The sequence below is a fragment of the Neolamprologus multifasciatus genome, chromosome 2 (assembly GCF_963576455.1).
Source record: "Neolamprologus multifasciatus chromosome 2, fNeoMul1.2, whole genome shotgun sequence".
Lineage (NCBI taxonomy): Eukaryota > Metazoa > Chordata > Actinopteri > Cichliformes > Cichlidae > Neolamprologus > Neolamprologus multifasciatus.
This window is the reverse complement of record NC_140440.1, coordinates 15,324,823-15,345,468: the sequence shown is the minus strand read 5'-3', so window position 1 is coordinate 15,345,468 and position 20,646 is coordinate 15,324,823. Positions and strand designations below refer to the sequence as shown.

The window sequence follows — 20,646 nt, the reverse complement described above, 5'->3', positions numbered from 1 at the left end:
AGGGATGACTTACAATGTTAGAGCTGTTTCATTTGGCTATTTTGTACATATGTTGCTACAGAGAGGTGACAAATGAAAGAAAAATAGGATTAGATATGTTCTATGTGCTGCTAGAACAGTTTGCATTTGTTTCGATTTTTTGAGAGTAAAACGTGATTTTTCCTCAGTTAATGTTTTGATGAAGTTGCTTTTTGCTGGCTTGAAATCTTTGCTCTGAGAACAGAAATGTTTGATAAGAGGTTAAAGAGCATTTTTGTGCTTTTGTACAGCAGACCCAAACTGTGTCAGCACAAGAGGCCCACTAGGTTGTCGCCTCTTTTTCTTAACTTTGTCTACTTCTGTGAATTCATCAGTAACATCTGTTTTTTTTTTTCTTTTTGCCAAAATGTGTCATAGAAAAACAACCCCAAAACGCCCAAGTATAATCATTTGAAAAAGGCTTCTCTTGGTGCTTTGTGACACACTGCTGACAAAGGCTTTCAGGCAAAACCACAGGAGCCACACCCCTGCCCCAAAAAACAAAATCCAACATTGTGTCATCTAATGATGACACTTCCTCAAATGACAGCCAGTAAATACCTAAACGTGGGCTTTCTGGTGATGGCCAGGTCAGTATGGTTGACAGGCGCTGCTATTAACCATACAGACGACTTGAAATAAAGGCTGTGACAATATAATGAATGACAATGAGTGAAGGACATTGTTCCATCTTTTTCTTGAGGTTCTCTGGCGACTTAGTGGCAGGTTAAATTTTGGTAGACTGTCATGTTTGGACTTGTCCACAGCTGACTGAACCTTTTCTTTCTGGCATTAGTTTGAGAACCACTGAACTAACAGAACAAATCCTCTGCACTGTAAAAAATATCCCCAACAAAAGCTTTGTTTCTTTCTGTTTACATGAAAGCTAAAGCTGGGAAAGTGGCACTGGCAGTAGTGCAGAAGTAGATGTTATGTTTTACATCATTTAAATCTCACTTAACTACAGGTCAATGTACTGATGCTACAATAATTTTAAAAAAGTACAAAGTATTCTTAGCGTATTAGTTAACATTGTGTTCATGAATAATACATTTCAAACAGCAGACAGTTGAAAAGGATGAAGATGCAGTTGTGTTATGTCTTAAATTAGATCTCTCATTAATGACTAATAATATGTTTTGGAATGTTCAATCAATAAATTGTTCATTATAATTACAGTTACAGTTATAGTTGCAATTATAATTAGATTACAACTTGGTTTATGACAATAAATCGGTGAAATGACAGATTTAAGGAGCAGCCAGTGTGTCCATCTGCATCCCCGACTCCTTTACGGGAAGTGTGGATTCGGCTCTCTGATAAGAACTTCCTAACCTCTGATCCTATCAGTCTTATCCAGGAGGCAATGAAGGGCTGGGTGAGGGGACTCTCCCACTACTCATCCAGGTGTCTCCCCTGCTCACTCTGATCAGATAAGCAAACACCTGAGTCGCCTTGCAGGTCAAATCCTATTAGTCCCACGTGTTAACGGTAGCTCCTCCAATGATTGTGATACTTCTAATGCCTGGGCTTAACTCTAGTGGCCTGGAAAATAGGCCCCAAGGGAAGGTCATAATTACAGCGATAGAGTAACCTGTAAGAGCTATTTGCTCTCACAGGTTAGAGAAAGGATGAGCACAACCAGACCTTTGGATGCATTTATGCTGCGTTCCAAGTTGATGATAATCACCCAGTGGAAGTATGATGTATCCTGAATTAACCATCTAACACAGCTAAACTGGAAAGTCAAAAATATACAACCAGTTTGCAGGTTCACAGGTTCTGGTGTCACTTTCAGCTGTGGATGTCTTAGATCCTTATCTTGCAGAAGAACCCTTTTTGTCCCCTCTCTTATTGGACGTCACTTTATTAATGTCTACTCACCTAATGTCCATCCAGTCTCTGTCTATCAGACTGACATGATTTAACACAAAGTTTAAACTTTAAAATCACTTTATTTTCTTTGTCAATCTTAACACAGACATTGGGTCATTCATATATAGAATTCACTTCATGTTTCATTCAGTTTATTTAACTGTACTTTGACACATTCATTGTAACATAATCCCTTTTTTTAACAGATGAATTATTTCTTTTACTTTTTAAAACTCTGTTTTTGTCAATCACAGTTTATTTAATGCAATTTCTTTTTATTAAATCACACGGTTTACAAGTCAGACATTCAGAGACTGGTGTGTGTCTTTCAGCCCCATCCTGCACCGCAGACACACACCAATGTCAGACTCTGTACAGGCTCTCAGTGACTCCTCTTATCAGAATCCCTTCAACATCCCGCCTTGGCTATTGTGGTTGATGTGGAGGTTGGGATGGGCTTAGGGCACCTGGAGGACCCCTAGAGACGTTATCCCTGGAGGGCTTAACCCGGGGGTTGTGTTCATAACCTGGTTAGTGGCTCTGGTCGCTCTCAGAGGTTGTTCTCCTCGTGGCCGCGTGCAGCGGGGCTGGAGGATGGTCTGTGCTGGCAGACGTAGGTTACTGGCCTGGTGGCCTGGCTGCCCCTGAGTGGATCCGGGGCGGGCGTGGGGGTTTGGGTTTCGGGGGTGCTTCGCCTCCGTGCTGGGGCTCTGGCTGGGCCTTGGGGGCTTCGGTCCTCGTCGGTGTGTCGCCGAGGTTGTGGGCGGGTGGGTGCACGGGGGCTCAGCCCTGGCGCAGGGGGCCTCTTGTGCATCGGCCTAACCGGGGGGCTCTTCAACTGGCAGGGAGGTTGTTCCATCTTTGCAGGAGTCCACTCTATAGGTGGGGGAGAGACATAGGAGAGGTGGAGAATAAACCTAACCTGGGTGTCTGTGTCTTGTGTAGTCTGGGAGATGATTGAATGTTGGGGTGGGTACAGTTTCTCTTTGCGGTGGGGTAGGGTGGGCTGCCCCGGGTCCTGTGGGGCTTGGCGGTGCTGCTGCCATAGGCCCCGGTCTGGATGGGCCTGGGCTCCCTTGCCTTGGTGGATACCAGAGGACGGGGGTGCCTATTGGGGTCAGCGGGGGAGCTGGCCCTAGGGAGGGACACCCTCCCCTCCCTTCTTTTCCTCCCCATCCCTGGCTGCCTCCCTCTTCCCGCTCCACCACACCCACCCACACAGGTAGGGCTTTGGGGTGCGGGTGTGTCACCAGAGTGCAGGGGAGACATTCCCTCCCCCCCCCCCCCCCCCCTTGTCCTCTTCTGGCCACCTGTCCCTCAATTTTATCTCACAAATTAGACATCCACATTACTTACACTCTCATAACACACACACACACACACACACATATATATATATATATATATATATATATATATAGGGCCTTGAGGGTGGGCACGTTAACGGCGTCCAGTAGACGGTCTGTGTATTCAAACCGACCTCTGGCGCCGGTGCCCACCTCTCAATTTTAAATCCATGTAGACATTGAGGGTTCTCGGGAGGGGCCGTGCTAACACCTGCTGCTCTCTGGCAGCAGCACCATGCTCTCCCTTGTTTTAAATACACTTTAGAGCAACACGCAGCAACACTACACTTGAGCGGGAGGAGGAAGGTATGGGGCCTTAACACACCCCCGTTCTCTACTAGCCATCGGGGCGGGGGGGCTGGGAAGAGATGCTGGCTGTCCGATTGGCCTCCCTGCTGCTGCGGAGCCTGGGGCAGTCTGCTTGCCTCCACCCCGGAGGGAAGGGTAACATCTCTTGGGTCTGGGTGCCGTTTCCCCCTCTGGGGGCGAGGATACCTGGACCCGGGGTATAGAGTATGTTTGGGGAGTGTGATTGTGTGTACATGTCCATTTACGTTTATTCCTACGTTGGGTGAGTGCTGAGTGTTTGTATATGTGTGCATGAGGGTGGGAATGCATGTCTGTGTCTGTGTGTGCCTGTTTGTCTGTGTCTATATGTCAGGTCGGATCTTAGACTCCACCTCTCTGGGAACTCCCAGGCCCTCCAAGTGTGGAGGCCTATCTCCCCTCACCACACTCCCTGCCGGTGACTGATGCCCTCAGGGGTCGGTGCATTGTTGGTTCTTGGTGTCCGGGGCTGGGCGCTCAGGTCATGTGCCAGCTCACTCCCGGTGGCTACATGGCGGGGCCTGGCGCCTGCTGCTCGGTCAGGCCTCTTCCGGGGCGCGGAGGGCCCTCGGGCCTCCGGCCTCTGCGCCTGCGGCTCGGTTCACTCTGGCACAGCTGGCTGCAGGCAGAGCAGGCGGGCACGCCGGTGCAGCCCCCTCTAGCTTCTGCCCGGTGACCCCTTGTCTGGGGATCCTCAGCCCTTCCCATGAAGGTGGCACGGATGCCCCTCTGGTGGTCCTCCTTGGGCTCTTGCACTCTGGGGCCTCTGGATGTCTGGGGCCTGGATCTCCTCCATGCCTGCTTCATGCCCTGGGGGCGGGGCTGTGGCTCTCTACATCCTCTTGCAGACCATTACATGGGGAAACCATTTGAATACAAGTGCGCCGATCCACACAGGTGTGCACACGGGTGTTCACTGATCGTAGACTTAAATCTCACCTTTCTTGGCTGCTACTTCAAAGTTCAAACTTTCTTTTCCTTCCTCTTTCTTTCTCCCTTTCCTATCCCTCACTCATGTCTGTCCCATCTGTAACAACTGAAAATAAAATAAAATAAATAATAAAAACAAAGGGCGATCAAATGGACCAATACGGCAATGCCATGATGACCCATTTGGCAAAATAAATCCATTGGGTATCCTTGTTGGTCTTCAGACAACAATTCTGACGGCTAAAGAACCAAATGGGACAGGCAAAAAAAAAAAAAAAAAAAGAATCCCTTCAACATTTTTATTATCTTATTTATTGGATGTGGTAAAATTCCCATTCATTAAAAAACACTGTGATTTTCTGATCAACGTTAAGCATAATTTAGTAAAATTCACATATGAATTTCTTTCATGTAAAATCATGTATGATGGTCGTCTGGGTTCTTATCTTCTCACATTCCTACTATCACCACTAATCTACCAAGGCCGAAGCCCGATCATGTACGCGCACAAAATTCAGACATGCAAGCAGTCATTGTTACTACTTGAACACATTTCTCTTTTATGTATTGATCAAACTTATATTTTGATTTATCTTTGATTAAGAATAAAAATGCTTTATTATTAGAAAGGGGAAAAACTGTGTTTTAGTACTCTGATTATCTTTAATCACCTGCATCTTTTACCCCTCTCAGCTCCTGACCTCACAGCACCTGATAGGCGATAACTTTATGAAACCAGATATCAGAAAGAAGAACCATGCAGACAATACAATTTTCAAGCTTGGCAGAGAAAACAACATTGCCGGCGGCATGCTGGTGCAATAAGCTGTACGCTGTACATCCAATGGATGCATGATCTGATTAGTCGACTAATTGCAAAAATAATCGGTGACTAGTCGACTATCAAAATAATAGTTTGTGGCAGCCCTAATTGAAAATGTGTTTTCCGACGATGTTTGCTCTGTAGTAAAATTAGCGATATTTGACTGCCCTGTTGATCTCATTGAAATGTATACAGGCTATTTAAAATCTAAAACTTAACATTGTCCGTAGGCTGCTGTTGTTACCACTGTCTTGTTTGAAATGTAATGAGAGAAACTGGTTATTTTGCCATATGTGCATGTGCCGATATTGAACCCAAGGTACTAACTAACTAACTGACTGGATGCCCATTAACCTTATAACTCCTGTTGTGTGTGTGTGTGGGTGTGTGTGTGTACAGATTGTCAGTCCAAAGAGGGAGAGAGGAAAGAGGGAAACATGAGGACAAAGTACAAGATCAGGAAGCACCAGGTAAGAAAACAGACAGGGAGTACTAACAGGCAAAACAGTAACTGTTTAACTGGCAAAGAAAAAGAAAGACAAACAACTAATACAAACAACTCATACAATCTGGAAGTTGTGTTCTCCCTATATTAAAGCTGCTATACAGAATCTGCAAAACAAACTGGGTTGTCAGCCCTGGCACTGCATTACCATATTGAGCTTCAGTCAGAGGAAGTCACGGTTGCCAAAGACTTTATAAAGCTCAAGAGTGAGGCTGGTGCCATTCCAGATATGTTAACATTGTACAATCTTCTGGATAATCAGATCTTCCCCAAACTGAAAACTGTTATTCAGGTTGCCCTAACAAACCCAGTTAGCAGCTGTAGCTGTGAAAGGTCTTTTAGTGTCTTGAGTCAGCTCCATACCTGGCTGAGAAGGACCATGGGTCAAAGCAGACTCCAGCACCTGGCTGTGATGTCAGTTGAGAAAGAGATGCGTGAGAGACTTGACCACCAAAATGTGATAGACAGATTTACCAACCTCAAGGTGAGGCAACATAGGTTAAAAGAAAAGAAAAAATCTGCAGAGCCATAGTAGTATCTGCAATAAAGGTCTTTTCATACATTGCATACATTGTACCAAAGGCCAAGTGTCTCCATTTTCTAATAATATTTTGTATATTTCAAGGACTCTTCTATTTTTGGAGTGTATTTTTTATGTATCTGTATTGTATTATACATACACTTTAGAAGTGAATCTCTGTCCAAAAAATGCACAGTTTACTTTTTACTCACTATGAGCATCATTTATCATTTTCCCCAGTAATTAAGGTTAGGATATGTATTTTTTTTTAAATTCCAATCCATTCTTCTTTGGCAGCATTTTAATAACCTTGATCAGATTTGATGGTTTTGTTACAGACTTTTCAAAAAAGTGTTTTGCTATTCTTTCAAAAATGTGGGGATTAAATTGTGTTAAAATGTACAAAACAGTGATGTCATGTTTTGTGACGAGGACCCAGGCACAGAGAGACTTGATGAATTCAAGAAACTTATGATTTAATAAAGAAATTTGCAGACTTGCACAGAGAGGGTAAAATTATGATGACTGATAATGGAGATGAAGACAACAGACGATGAGGACAGGGAGGAACAGGGGTTTAAATGCACCAAGGAGGCAGTCAGACAGAACTCGGGACAACTGGAGGCATTTAGGGATGCAGGGACTGACAGAGACGGGGAAGAAGTCTCATTGTGATGAGTAAAGTTTACCTTGCCTGGATGGGCAGCTCTCTGGGTGCTCAGCACCCCCAAAGCTCTGATCCTAGAATCGCCCCTGCTTAAAACACATAACAGATTCACCTCCGATTCATTGGGAGTTTCCCTCCTAGATGATGTAGACTGGGAAGACTTTTTCTGCTCTGCTCCCTCTGAGCTGGGACTCATTAAGGACAATCCCCGCACTTCAAAACCTCCGAAGACTGTTCAACTAAAGACTGTAAACGGTGATGGCAGAAAGGCCAGAGCAATCTCCGATGAATCTGTTACAGTCCGTGTGTATGCAAACCCTAGGCCTGCTCACTCTAGGTCTGTTTTATCTGAGCCTGCTCCTTCGTCCACCTGTCAGCCTGTTCCGATTTCATCAGCTCCGGCCACTGTTACTAATACTCATGCACCCGAACCTGTCGGTATCACTCACCCAGTCATTATCTCCACTCCCGTCAGTCAGCCTATACCCACACCAGTGCCAGCTCCCAGGAGGAGGGCAGCTGCGACCCAGCCTACCTCCACACCCGTTCCTGTTTCTCGGGTGGGGGTGACTGGTGTCCAGCCACCTCCTGCGCCCGTCCCAGCGCCCAGGCTGAGGGCGGCCAGGATCCGACCTGATCCCCCTAGAGGCTCGGCTGAGGCTCTCCAGCCAGCGCCCTCACGCTCCGGAGTCACGGAAGAGCTAACCTGTCCACCTGCTAATTCGCCAGCCTGTCCATCTCCTCACTCAACTTTCCATGCCCTAGCACTATCTCTAGTTAGGCTAGCTGACCTGTCCCCTGCTCAGGCACCAGCCTTACTAGCCCAAGCTGCAGCTTTATCCCCCTCACTAGCTCAGTCTTTAGCTCAGCCATTAGCCGTACCAACCTCAGCTCAGCCATTAGCCTCACCGACCTCTGTTTATCCATTAGCCTCCTCAGTCCAATCAGTTCACACTCCTACTCCAGTCCAGCCTGCAGTCCAGCCTCCTGCAGTCCAGCCTCCTGCATTCCAGCCTCCTGCAGTCCAGCCTGCTCCAGTCCAGCCTCCTGCAGTCCAGCCTGCTCCAGTCCAGTCCCCTGTAGTTCAGTCTCCTCCAGTCCAGTCCCCTGTCCAGTCAGTCCAGTCTCCTGTAGTTCAGTCTCCTCCTGTCCTCCAGTCTCCTGTAGTTCAGTCTCCTCCTGTCCTCCAGTCTCCGTCAGTCCAGTCGCCCCCTGTCCAGTCAGTCCAGTCGCCCCCTGTCCAGTCAGTCCAGTCGCCTCCTGCCTCCCGGTCACCCGTCCTCCAGTCTGTCCAGTCTGTTGTCCAGTCTTCTGTAGTCCAGTCAGTTCAGTCACTCATCCACCACCCTGTTCAGTTCCCGGACCTGCAGCCACAGCACCCAGAGCCAGCTGTGAGCCCTCCTGCTCTCCAGCCAGGGGCTTCCGCGCCCGTTGGCCCGGCCGCTCTCCAGCCAGGGGCCTCCGCGCCCGCTGGCCCGGCCGCTCTCCAGCCAGGGGCCTCCGCGCCCGCTGGCCCTGCCTGTCTCCAGCCAGGGGCCTCTGCGCCCGCTGGCCCTAAAGCTGTGGCCTGGGCCAGCCTCAGACTCAGCCTCTGCTTCGCCTGGTCCTGCGGCTGCCGCGCCGTCGCCCCAGCCACGTTCTGGACATCATCGCCGGCGTGGCCGCCCACCGGACCAGCTCAGCGGCCGCCGCCGTCTTCCTCGCGGCCGCCGGCCTCGTGGCCGCCTGAACTGTTTTTGTTTTGGACTCCGTCCCTACGTCCTGGGCCCCCTCCGCCCGGTTCCTGGGTCAGGGTTCCTGGGTCGTTGACCCAGTGCTTTCAGTTTTGTTCATGTTCAGTTTATTTTGCCACTTCCATGTTCTCACTTCCTGCTTTTCCTCTGTCAGCTCGTCTCATGTCATTAGCCAGATTATGTTCAGCTGTGTACTCACCGGTCTCTCATTATCATCCTCATCAGTCTGTGTATTTAAGTCTTCTGTTTCCACTCGTTCACTGTCGTGTCATTGATGTTATGTTGTCGTTTCCGCCCTCGTTCAGTCAGCTAGCCATTCAGTCTTTCAGCCAGCCATTCAGTCTTTCAGTCAGTCCTTCAGTCTTTCAGTCAGTCCTTCAGTCAGTCATTCAGTCAGTCGTCCAGCCAGCCTGCCATTTCCTTCCTCTGTTCTGTTTGTTAACTCCATCGATAATAAAACACCAACCTTCACCTAACTATCCACGAGTCCTGCGTTTGGGTCACTTCCTCGCCTCCACTCAGCAACCCCTGACAGTGTGTTCATTAAATCATCATTTGACTCAACCCGGCCGGACCAGTGTTGTTATTTTGGTTTTCCTCCTGTATCCATCCCCAATATTTGAATCCGTAACAGTTTTGGGGGCTCGTCCTGTGGTATTGGGGTGGAAGTTTTGGAAGCTTGGACGGTCTGAGGTGGTCAGACGGGCAGATATGATCCGGCAATCGAACTGAGTGGACAGGCGCCTTTATAAAAGAGGTAGGCACAGGCCTTTTGATTTTATCCGAAGTGTGCTGAATTGGACGATAAAATTAAATGTCTATTCAGTAAAAGTTGCCGGTGAGTGTCTGTTTTGATTTTGATGAAAAAATCTCATTAAAATTGAAGCTGAAGTAATGATAATTAAAAAGCAGTTGGACTGCTGAGTGATAATAAATAGCAGTTGGACTGCTGAGAGAATTTAGTTTGATAGGGAATTGGTCATTTAGTGGGTTAAAGTCCATTGGTCAGACAGGTTGGACCTGCGTCAGTCATACTCTTATTTTAGGGTGTTGACTGTTGTTTCAAAGTATTATAAATTTTTGAGAGCGGCAGTTGGACTGCTGAGAAGCACAGTGCTCAGAGGTAACGCTTGCCAAGGCCGGGGACGCCTAGGCCTTGTCCTCTTTGAGGGATAGTCAGTTGGTCACTGTGGAGCTTGGGGCACTCCAGAATAACTAGTGGTTGGACCACTTTACCGTTTGGAACGGTGTCTGTGCTTTTTTGGGCAGCAAAGGTTGGACCTTGGGTGTTGGACACTTTTAAATTGAGTTAGGGACTTTAGAGATGAGGCCAGAAACTGTTGGACAGATACTGGTTAATTGATTACAAAAAAGTAGGACTTTCTTCGGTTGGACCCGTTATCTTAAATTTGTCAAAATTGTGTAGGCGCTAAAACTTTCAGGCCTGACAGTGATTGTAAATATAAGATGTCTTTGTAAATATAAGATAGAGAGTTGAGTGTGAAACGAGGCTCTGTGTGTGACGACAGCGCGCTGCAGCGCTGCGAGCTATTTTTAGACAGTGTGTGAACATGCAAATGAGGTGGCTGTTGTGAAGCCCACAGAGGACTTCCTGTTTAGCGTGTTATTGAGTTTTATAAGTATGATTTGCAAACAATGATACATGCCTGTAATTAAAACGCTGATTTTGCTGATTATAAATAAAGTTTTGAATGACTATGGTGAATGTTTAATGTTTGGCTGGGTTTTGATATAGGAGAGATGGCTTTGCAGCTGCTGGGGGTAAGTGACCGGAAATCTGCATGCCCATAAAAGGCAACTGCCTGACTGTGTGAACTATGCACCAGGAGAGAGAGAGAGTAAAATCTAGGCAGATGAACCAAATGGATGTTTTAAGAAAAATAGTAAATGAATGTTTTAGTCTCTTAATACAGGTGGATTTCTCTCAACCTGGAAACCTGAGTACAGCGGCAAAAGGATAGATTAACAAAATTGGGACGACAGACAGGCCAAGCGCTGGCTCAAAATTTTACAGCTTGTCCTCTCACTTTGTCCTCACCCTGAAAAGAGGCTTAAAGGACATCTTGTCCTCCAGTTATCGGTTACCATCACTGGAAATTTTCAGGCAAGTTTTTCACTGAATTGTTTTTGGCACCATGTGTCCCTGAATCTCACAAGCAAGCTCTAATTCCTGGCTGAAGACATGGAATGCTGTTATTTAAGGTGGGAAATCAAAATTTGGGAAACAAAATTAAAAACACACACAATCAGAGAAATGCCTTGTTTGAGAAAAAGTTGAAATAACCCACGCACAAACGCACACACACGCAATGAAGAAACAGCTTACACTCATGAACACGTGAAAATTTTCCAGCAAGCTTAAAGCAGCGAAACTTAACATACACCTGTTGTTAAATGATAAAGTTTATCCACTACTAACAAATAAACTCTCTGGGTTGCAGGACAACAACTTAACTTCAAAAAGAAAGACACTGGTATGACCAACCAGTGATGAAACAACAAATTTAGTGGTTAAAAGAGTCGAATTGTGAGATGTTTTCTTCTGATTGATTAATATAAGTGATTACTAAATGAAATAAAATTCCTTTTTTGAATTATTAAACATGATCTTAAGAATTTTAACATGTACCTGTGTTGTCCTGTCAACTTGGTGGGTTATGACTTGATTATATAGTGAGAAAAAACAAAAAAAGGGGGGGAGAAGGCTGACACAGGGCCTGGCCCCTCTCTGAATAACACAGCCAAAACAACATCATTTTCCTGTTCGTCTGTTTTTGTTTTGTTTTTGTTTTTTCTCTTTATGCTTAATTACAGGCTGCTTTGTCGGCCCGGAAAGCCGAGGCTGACCTGGACTCCTGCTCTCCCCTCTATCATCTTTGCTCTCCTCTCTACCATCTTTGATGTGACCCTGACCAAATGCTACAGCAGCTGGACTCACAACAACAGCCTGAAAATGTCAACAGTGCTGCAGGAAAGCGATCTCATGCAGCGGAGACGGAGAGCGTTAAATCCAAGGCCCGTTTCACTATACGGGGGAGATTTCCAGACAGCTTCAGCTGACAGAGCTGTGACGAGACGCCTATTAAGCCCGGATGAAAAGTGAGGGCGAGCAAAAGAATGCTGACCTTAACAACTCTGCATTAAACCTGTGCAGGACAGTGACGGACCAACATGGATGATCGGGCAGCAAAAAGAGCGTGCCAGAGACACGAGTAGTAACTGAGGTCAGAAGGCACCTCAGATTGGACAAAAGCAGCAGAAGAACATAAGCTGAAGACACAGGTGTCGGGGCTCGGCCAGGAGCTGACCTCTGAGAAGAGCCGAACAGCAGAGCTGTAGAAGGCCGTGGAGCAAAGCAAGGAAAACATCAATAAACTTCAATCTGACGTGTACGGAAAAGACTCTGAGGTTTCTGCCCTCAGTAAGAGCTCAAGACATCAGAGCAGAAATTGAGCATGGCTCAGGAGGAGCTGGCTGCTAATCGAACCCATCAGTCAGGCTTCGAGTCCCAGATACAGGACTTGAAATCAGGCCGGAGCTTGCTGGAGCAGGAGGTTGCCAAACCTGACGAGAAGCTCCAACAGCAGGAGCAAACCCTGAAGGAGCTACAGAAGCAAAAAGGGTCAAGTTAAGGAGGAGCTGGACAAGGAGAAGATGCAGGACACTGGAGAAAAGGACTGCCTCAATTGGGGTCAGAACCAGTATGGACAGAACTTTGGGCGGCAGCACCAATGGACGCAAACGGACTGAAAAGGGGGAGGGCAGGACCCCAGGCCACGCTTCAGGCCCTGGTTTACCCAGAACACCAGAACAGGAAAGTGATGAACACAAACACACACACAAACACACATCTACATACACTGACTCAGAATTAAGAGAAACACACATACGAACACATATGCACTCGTTGATTGACTGAGAAATGACACACACACACGCACACAAATCGAAATGTTGATTCAATTCACTGAGAAGTGATCCACACACACACACACACACACACACACACACACACACACACACACATACACATTTTTGTGCAATGAAGAGTGATACACACACGCTGATGCAATGAAGAATGCTTTACTAACAAATGCTATGCTGATACGCAAAATGCTGCACACAAACGTCCAAAATGCAAAATGGTTAAATGCATTTCATGTCACCCAGAGGGCATTTGTGTAGATTTAGGGGACAGGGTCTAAAGCAGTTTGGTTATGAAAACAATGTCTGTGAGTGATGTCTGTTTATGGCTCAAGGTCTCGACTGAATTGTTTACTGTGCTTTACACAGCCTGCTAAGGAGCAGTGGTATAGAGTGAAAATGATGAATTAACGGTGTGAGCCTTATTTCGGAGCACCACATTTTTGTGATTGAGATTTAATTGAAGGAGGAACACACTGAAAAAAAAAAAAGAAGAAAAGGGGGCCAGCCCTTGGATTTACGTAAGTATCCCACGTGTATTTAACACAATTGCCTCAGGCTTTAAAGATCTGTACAAAATTCAACAACTTAATTTGTTCTCATTGAGATGACACGATACAATCTAGTAAGAGTGGTTAGTTGCTGAACTAACAGAATTCATAAGATCGCATAAGATTTCAAACTGCAGGAAAATCATTGGCGTATAAGAGGCAGACAACGACACACACACCAAATGCATGCTATTGCTATTTATTGTGGATTAACCTGTCAACGGCAGGCCCAAAATAATTTTGCCTCAAATACAGGAAATCATAGCTTCCCTACATTGTTGGCATGCTGGTGAGTGCTGTTGCTCCACAGTAAGAAGGTCCTGGGTGCAAGTCCACAGTCTGGCTAGTTTGCAGTGGTTTCTCTCTGGGTATTCTGGTTTCCTGCCACAGTGAAAAGTCATGCAGCTGTTAGAGCTAGGTTAATTGATGATTCTAAATTATCCGTGAATGTAAGTGTAAATGGTTGTTTGTTTCTAGGTGATAGACTGGTGACCTGTTTGGGGTGCACCCTGCCTCATAACCTATCACTTTAGGGTTATTTCCCAGCCCTCCTGCAACCAGGATAAAGATAGGAGGATGGTAGTTGGTGTAGACCCATTCAATTTTTATGGTAACCAGAATCTAGCATTTTGTGTTTTATGAACACAAAATGCACAGGTTTACTGAATATGAAAAGGTTGTGTTGATTTAACTCAGTTGTTTAAGTTTCTACCAAAGCAAAATATTTGTGTGCAACTAGTGTCCACTATTGAATCAAATAAGTCCAACATGTTTTTGTCAGTGCAAAAAGAAGTTACGGTACCTGTATGCCTACACAATATTGTCCCGGGACGGAGAAAAACTTTCTGGTGAAGTTTTGGTTGATTTTGGGTTTTGCTTAACACTAGGTTGATTTTATCAGTGAGGTTTGGATTGTTTTCTTTCTCTAAGAGAGAGAAAGATGGTTTTATGCTTGGACATGGTTCTAACGGGCCCCAGTATTTGTTATTATATGAGTATTTTATTGGTTACGTTTGTTTTTGCTTTTGTTACAGTGCACTGAAATAAGAACATCTGAGAGGAGGGATCCACCGGTGGTGATATTTTGGTATTTTGTGAGTTCCTGATTTAATAAATCAGCTCTTTAATCCAGGCCTGAGTGATTGAACCTTAAAGCGCTATAAAACATTCTTACTGAAAATAGTTGCAAAGTATTTTTCTCCATGATTATAATGGGCTTGGGAGAAAGTCACTTATATGGGACATTGATCACATAAGAAGTCCTGAGCCTAAAAGGATTGCAGCGGGTCAATCCAGTCCAAAAAACAAGGAACTGTTTTCCTTTAAAATGATGACGTCATCTTGCTGGTGATGGAGGCTCGAATAGATTGCGCGTGAGACTCCATTATCAGCAATATCTGGTATGAATGTGTGTGAATGTATGCATGTGACTGGACTGTGATGGACTGACGACTAACGGTGTGTTCACACCGAACGCGATGGACGCGAACAAAAACGCCCCAAACGCCCCTAATTTGACGCGTGCACATTCGCGTCTCAACGCGTGTCCAAGAAAAATCCATCGCGCTTCAAAATATGATATTTTGACACGCGTGAACCGGAAATGTGGGAGGGATATGGGAGGAAGTTGTGCCAGACCGGTATCTTTGCAAGATGGCAGCTGTCGAGTTAGCGCTTGAAGAGAGAGTCTCCCTTCTCTATGTACTGTGGAGAGCAGAGCAGCGGCGTAAAAGACGCCCTCGCCCTACCTGGGTCCATCAGGTCCTCCAGAGGCATGAGCAGTTTGGTGAGTTTCACCATTTGCTCCAGGAGCTGCGCCTGGATGACGGCCGATTCCAGCGACATCACCGTCTTTCACTCGGCCAGTTTGAGGACCTGCTTCCCCGGGTCGGTCCCAGAATCGCCTGCCTAGACACCAATTACAGGCGCTCAATCCCACCTGCAGAGCGCCTGTCCATCTGCCTGAGGTTAGTAAAAGTATTTAATACGGTAGTCCTTTATTGATACCTGTGCTAATACATGCTAAACCATCCATTTATACACTGCTAACATGGACGTGCTATGCTAACAGTGAATGCTCTCGGTTTTTACTGATAGCAAACTGTGGTACGGAGACGACTGTTTATAATATTTCTAGTGATACTCAGAAGGTCTCATCAAGTCCCGATTTAATTCGATTTATGCTGTTATCAGTGTTTGAATGATAGCATGTCTGTGGTGTCATATCAATGTATGCGCTCGGTGTTTGCTGATATCAAACTGTAGCATTAGGACCACTGAGTTAACCTTTGTAGTGATACTCACTCCTTTTTATTTAGACCTGGTTTAATTCTGGGATAGTTGAATATTTGTATATAATCACCGCAGACTGTTTTAGATTATATCTAATATATATCATGTAATTATCCTTATAATTACAAAATGTTTTATGTAAGATTTATGTTTTGCAATTTGTAATTTTGGAATTTCAATAATGTATTTTGTAACTGCAGTACACATAATACTCATTTTAAACAATTTTGTCCAGGTTCCTTGCCAGCAAACAACTCCTCCAGAGAGGCTGTCCTGGTGAGGGAGAAATTCATGGCTCACTTCTCGGTGGAGGGAGCTGTGTCTTGGCAACCAAAGGAGTAGCCTGTTTGAAGTCCGAGTGACTTCCCCACAACGGCTCTTTTAAGAGCCACCCACAAACCTCTAAAGAGTGTTCCTGTCTTTTTAAATTTTTCTTAATAAATGGAGCTCTACTCCAAAATAAACTAACCTCTTTTACTCTCTTAAATAACTTGTCTTCACTATGTTCCTATATACAGTGTGGTGCAAAAGTTTGGGCAACCTTATTAATAGTCATTATTTTCCTGTATGAATCACTGTTACAATGAAAAATGTCACTTACATATATCATATAGGAGACACACACATTGATATACACTAAATATTTACTTCCAGGCTTCATTTCTCTTTTTTTGTGTTGCCAATTTATGCACCTGCTTGATTTAAACAGTTATTGCACACTTTCTGTAAACTGCATTTCACTTCTCAAATATCACTGTGTGTGTCTCCTATATGATATATTTGACTATTTTTATTGTGACAACCAATGATTTGTACAAGAAAATAATTACTTTTCACAATGTTGCCCAAACTTTTGCATCCCACTGTATTAGTATGTTTTGTCATTAGTATAATATGAAATAAATTCTACTTGTGTCAAGTCGGGTGCCAATATTTGCTGTGTAGTAGAACAGAGACATTTTGTCATTATAAATGTTTATTTGAAAAATATAAATTCATTAACAAAACATTTATCAAAAATATATGAAATGTAACTATTTACAGAGAGACAGGAATAAAAAGGACCCAGCTTGGAGTGGAAGAGCCTCAGGGAGAAGGAGGAGAAAAATAAGAACATTGTTTCTGCCCTGGAGAGCTGCTGCCTCATCAGAAAACTACTGATCATTAGGGTCCAATGTTTCCAAATTTAACACAGCTGTGCTGTTTTCAAAAACTAATTTATAAATTTGAAATTTCACGAATTCTCGTGTCTGAGGCGGCATGCTCTCCAGAGCAGGAACAAGGCCGAGGAGGAAATGTTCAGTTGGAGACGGGCGTGGCCTCTTTAGGGACTCCAGGATGGCCAGCTCCACCGCCGATGGACCGTCCTGGGACCCGTCCCTCGCCCGCCTTCGAGCTGTCCTCCTCTGTGGGCCTGTAAAACACAGCACAAAACAACACAAAGTAATGAGAAGGCTGCTACTAGATTTTCATTTTCAAAATTGAAAAAAAAAAACATGATATAAACAGATTGGTTGTAGATATTTAGTAAAGGTGATCACAAGGGAATCCAAGCGAGTAAAAAGCTGTCAGTGCTTGATGTTCATACCTGTGGGTGCAGCAGCAGGAGCTGAGGGACCAGGGACTGGAGAGCCAGGAGAAGAGACAGCTGAGGACTCTGCTGCATGATTACTTGACTCTATCAAGACAATATTAGATGTTAACAGGTTGAAGACAATAGTCATAGAGAATATTATATTATTATATACTTATTATTATTATTATATACAGTGGTCTCTCATTTATTGCAGCACATGAACAGTAGTCACAGTTCTCACAAGTTGATTCTCAAAGTGAAAACCTTTGTCGATTTTAAAACGTAAAAGTATGCCGCGCTTTTTCTCCGTCTGCGGCGCCACTTTTGTGCGCCTTTTTTGCTCCCGGTGCAGGTGTGTATTTCCGAATGAGGCTCATAGTTATGAGTGTTTTTGTGCTGTTTTTTTCTATTGGACGTGATGGTTATCAAAACCAAACATGATAAGTTTGGCAAGCGCAGGAGACACGACATGGAGGAGATTTGTCATTTGGGCTGCAGAATGCAATGCGCATTGTTGAAAGCTGTACGGTGCAATAAAAAAAATCAGCGAAAAGGCGAGGCAGTGACGGATGAACAGCGGGACTACTGTATACTGTTTATTAATAAACAAAATATGTTCCTGTATGACAACACGCATAAATTAACTGCCTACATTAACTCTATGTAAACATACCTTCTGACTGACACTCCCCTGCTGCCTCTTCGGGCTGTCCCTGGTCCTCGGGGGAGAAGTTCTCCACGGTCCGCACCATATTACCGCTAGTCTCCCGCGGGGTGAGGAAGGGGTCCAGAAACCCCATGACCGCGAAGAACTTCCATCTTCTCCCCGATCCTGCTGCAGACCCACTCCTCTTCTCCTTCTCTGCCTTCTTCTCCTTATTATAAGTGTCCCTGAGGCTCTTCCACTTTCTCCTGCAGATGTCCTCTGAATAAACGCATTATCTTGTTAGCGGAAAGGTATTTGTACATCAGTGGGAAAATAGCGGGACAGTAGGCGGGCTTGCTAGCTTTTGCGTGGGTTCATCGGGTCAGTCTGAAAATTAAAAAGAAGGAATGAACTTACCAGGTTGCCCGATCTCCTCACTTATGTGTCTCCAAGCTAGGTCCTTTTTATTCCTGTCTCGGTAAAAGTAGTAGCTAGCATCATATAGCTCCGGGTGATTAGCCACGGCACTGATTAGCTTTTCCTCCATACTGAATGAAGAATGAAGGGCTTTGGCTGGATCTGCCCCTTTGACCTAGGTCAGAGCCACGTCACCAGGCTCCTGATTGGTTGTCGCGGCGCGATTTGACGCTGGAGTTCAGATTTTTCCAACTCGAGCGGTAGACGCGAAACGCGCGTATGCACAAAATGCAACACAAAAACTCACGCGCGTGGTTTTATTCGCGAGTCAAACGCGCCAGACGCGCTACACTGACGCGCGTTTCATGCGTTTTGGCGTTTTCGCGACGCAAATCTGCTTCCGAATTTTCGCGGGACCCGCAATCGCGCTTCATCGCGCTTTTCCATTGACTTTACATGTAAACCTGACGCTCTATTCGCGTCCATCGCGTTCGGTGTGAACACACCGTAAAAGTTTTAACTGACTTGATACTGAGACAAGAACGGTACTGACTTTAGGATTAGTAAATGTCCACAAACAATTCACCCAGCCTGTAAAAGAAGGGTGGATGTTTTGTCTCGCTTTGTTTTGTTTTTGCAGGAACAGAAGGATGACAGAGACTAAAGGGGGAGGCTGTAGCTTCACATGAGTGTGAACTGCAGACTTAACCCTTTGGTTGCTAATTTTGAGTTACTGATGTTTGCATCAAGAAAATTGTGTTTTATTAGCTGTGTTTCGATTAATGTATCACATTATATTGTTGGTAATGTTAAATGCTAGAGTGAAGAAAAGCTTTGATTTCATTCATGACTGAACATGTTATTATTAACCATAGCAGGCCTCTGTAAAGAGTCAATTAACTTTTATAGAGGAAAAAAGCAAAAAAAAACCCCTCTATTGATGTCTATGAATAACAGGGGAATGATAGACTTTCACATTCAAAATAGAGATATGTAGAGATATGTAATGACATAACACTGGTCCATGTCATTTAGGTTCTCCATTGAAATAGTCAATAATTTAGAAAAGTAGGATAGAACCGACAGGGGCATGTGCTGAGATGTGGTGCTGCACAAGAACAAGAGCAAAATAAAGAAAAATTATTGTGTTTAGCTTTGATAAATTCTAATTAAAATGTACTATTACACTCAGAGGATCAATATGAAATTCAATATATGCTAATTTAGTATGAAGTACATGACTGATAACTGTTCTGTCCTGAGCTTTTGTTTTTACAGTACCCACTTGACCACACCAACAGTTTCTCGCCACCAAAAGGGGGTGTTTTACTGTTATTTTAGCATCAGCATTATTGTTACATCAGAATCATATAACAACCATTGCATTGAACATTTATTGAAGCTATTGACATTACATTAACATTTGGATTACAGTGATTGCTATAACCTCATGTTAATCTTCTATTTACAGGTGTCAAAAGTAGTCAACAAATTCATGTTGAAGTGAAGTTCATGTTAATACAGGTTTTGTTTGTAGACAATTGGGAAGACGCAGGCTCTGGGCGGAGCCAGGAGTTGAACAGATCTAACATGACAATTAAATTGATTTCATTCCCTGACACAGGATAACAAGACCGGAGCAACGACACTGGATAGGAGAAAGTCTGATACTTTCTAAGATATGAGGTCACTAACCTTTTCTTTTAATTTTCTACATGAATTGACACATGTTAGAATTAGAAATGGCTAATTTGTTTTTGATGTCTTTTATTAGAATGAGTGGTTTTAATCATTTTTATACATACCTTGCAAATGTGCTTATAATGAGTTGGCACTCGGTCTTTTGAAGGTCATAAGCTTCGTTCGGCGATAGTCCGGACTGATAAAGTGTAGGAAATGCCAGTGCAGCGGGCTAAATGCAAACACGCTTACACACACATACACTAAATTAGGATAAGTCCTTGGGACATTCTGAATGTTCTAAACCAATTCTAAACCACCAAAAGATCAGTAGACAGCAACATTAGATTGTTAGAGCTAGGAAGAGAGGTGTTTTGGTTTTCTGTCTCTTACAGAGAAAGGAACAGACACCAGACGAGGTCACAGATATACGGGGATCCTTCGCAGCAGAGACAGACACGGTGACTGCTGAAACACCAACTGGGTTCAAGTGTCATGGGATTTTGGGCTCCAGTTAGTCACCTCAAAAGGATGGATCCCATAAACACAGCAATAACCATGAAGGGGTTGGCGGAAATCCAGGAACACCAGACCAACGACGTTCGAGAGGCTCTTATAAGGGGGACACGTTCCTGTTCCTTTTTCTGGGGAACACAGCTGTGACCCCAGAATACACAGATCATTGTTTGAAATCGGGGCAGAATAATACCCTGATCTGTGCAACGACTGAAGGGTTGTCTAACCCCTGAGGTTGAAGGAAGAAGAGCAGAGGATCACCCGACTGGAAGACACCGG

General features: G+C 44.7%; 1 protein-coding gene and 1 long non-coding RNA gene across 2 annotated transcripts; one reads left to right on the top strand and one right to left on the bottom strand.

The window, feature by feature from the left end:
- The first annotated feature begins 13,879 nt into the window (after positions 1-13,879).
- Positions 13,880-15,996, top strand: LOC146524131 (uncharacterized). The gene is made up of 2 exons (XR_014877354.1): positions 13,880-15,207; positions 15,768-15,996. It is a non-coding gene; the product is annotated as an uncharacterized LOC146524131 (long non-coding RNA).
- Positions 15,997-16,572: 576 nt separating this feature from the next.
- LOC146524130 (uncharacterized) lies at positions 16,573-18,688 on the bottom strand. The gene is made up of 4 exons (XM_085181253.1): positions 18,172-18,688; positions 17,782-18,033; positions 17,121-17,210; positions 16,573-16,946 (listed from the first exon to the last, which is right to left on the bottom strand). Exons 1-4 carry the CDS (start codon positions 18,299-18,301, stop codon positions 16,687-16,689), a joined length of 732 nt encoding a protein of 243 aa, XP_085037379.1. The 5' UTR covers positions 18,302-18,688; the 3' UTR covers positions 16,573-16,686.
- Positions 18,689-20,646: the final 1,958 nt, after the last annotated feature.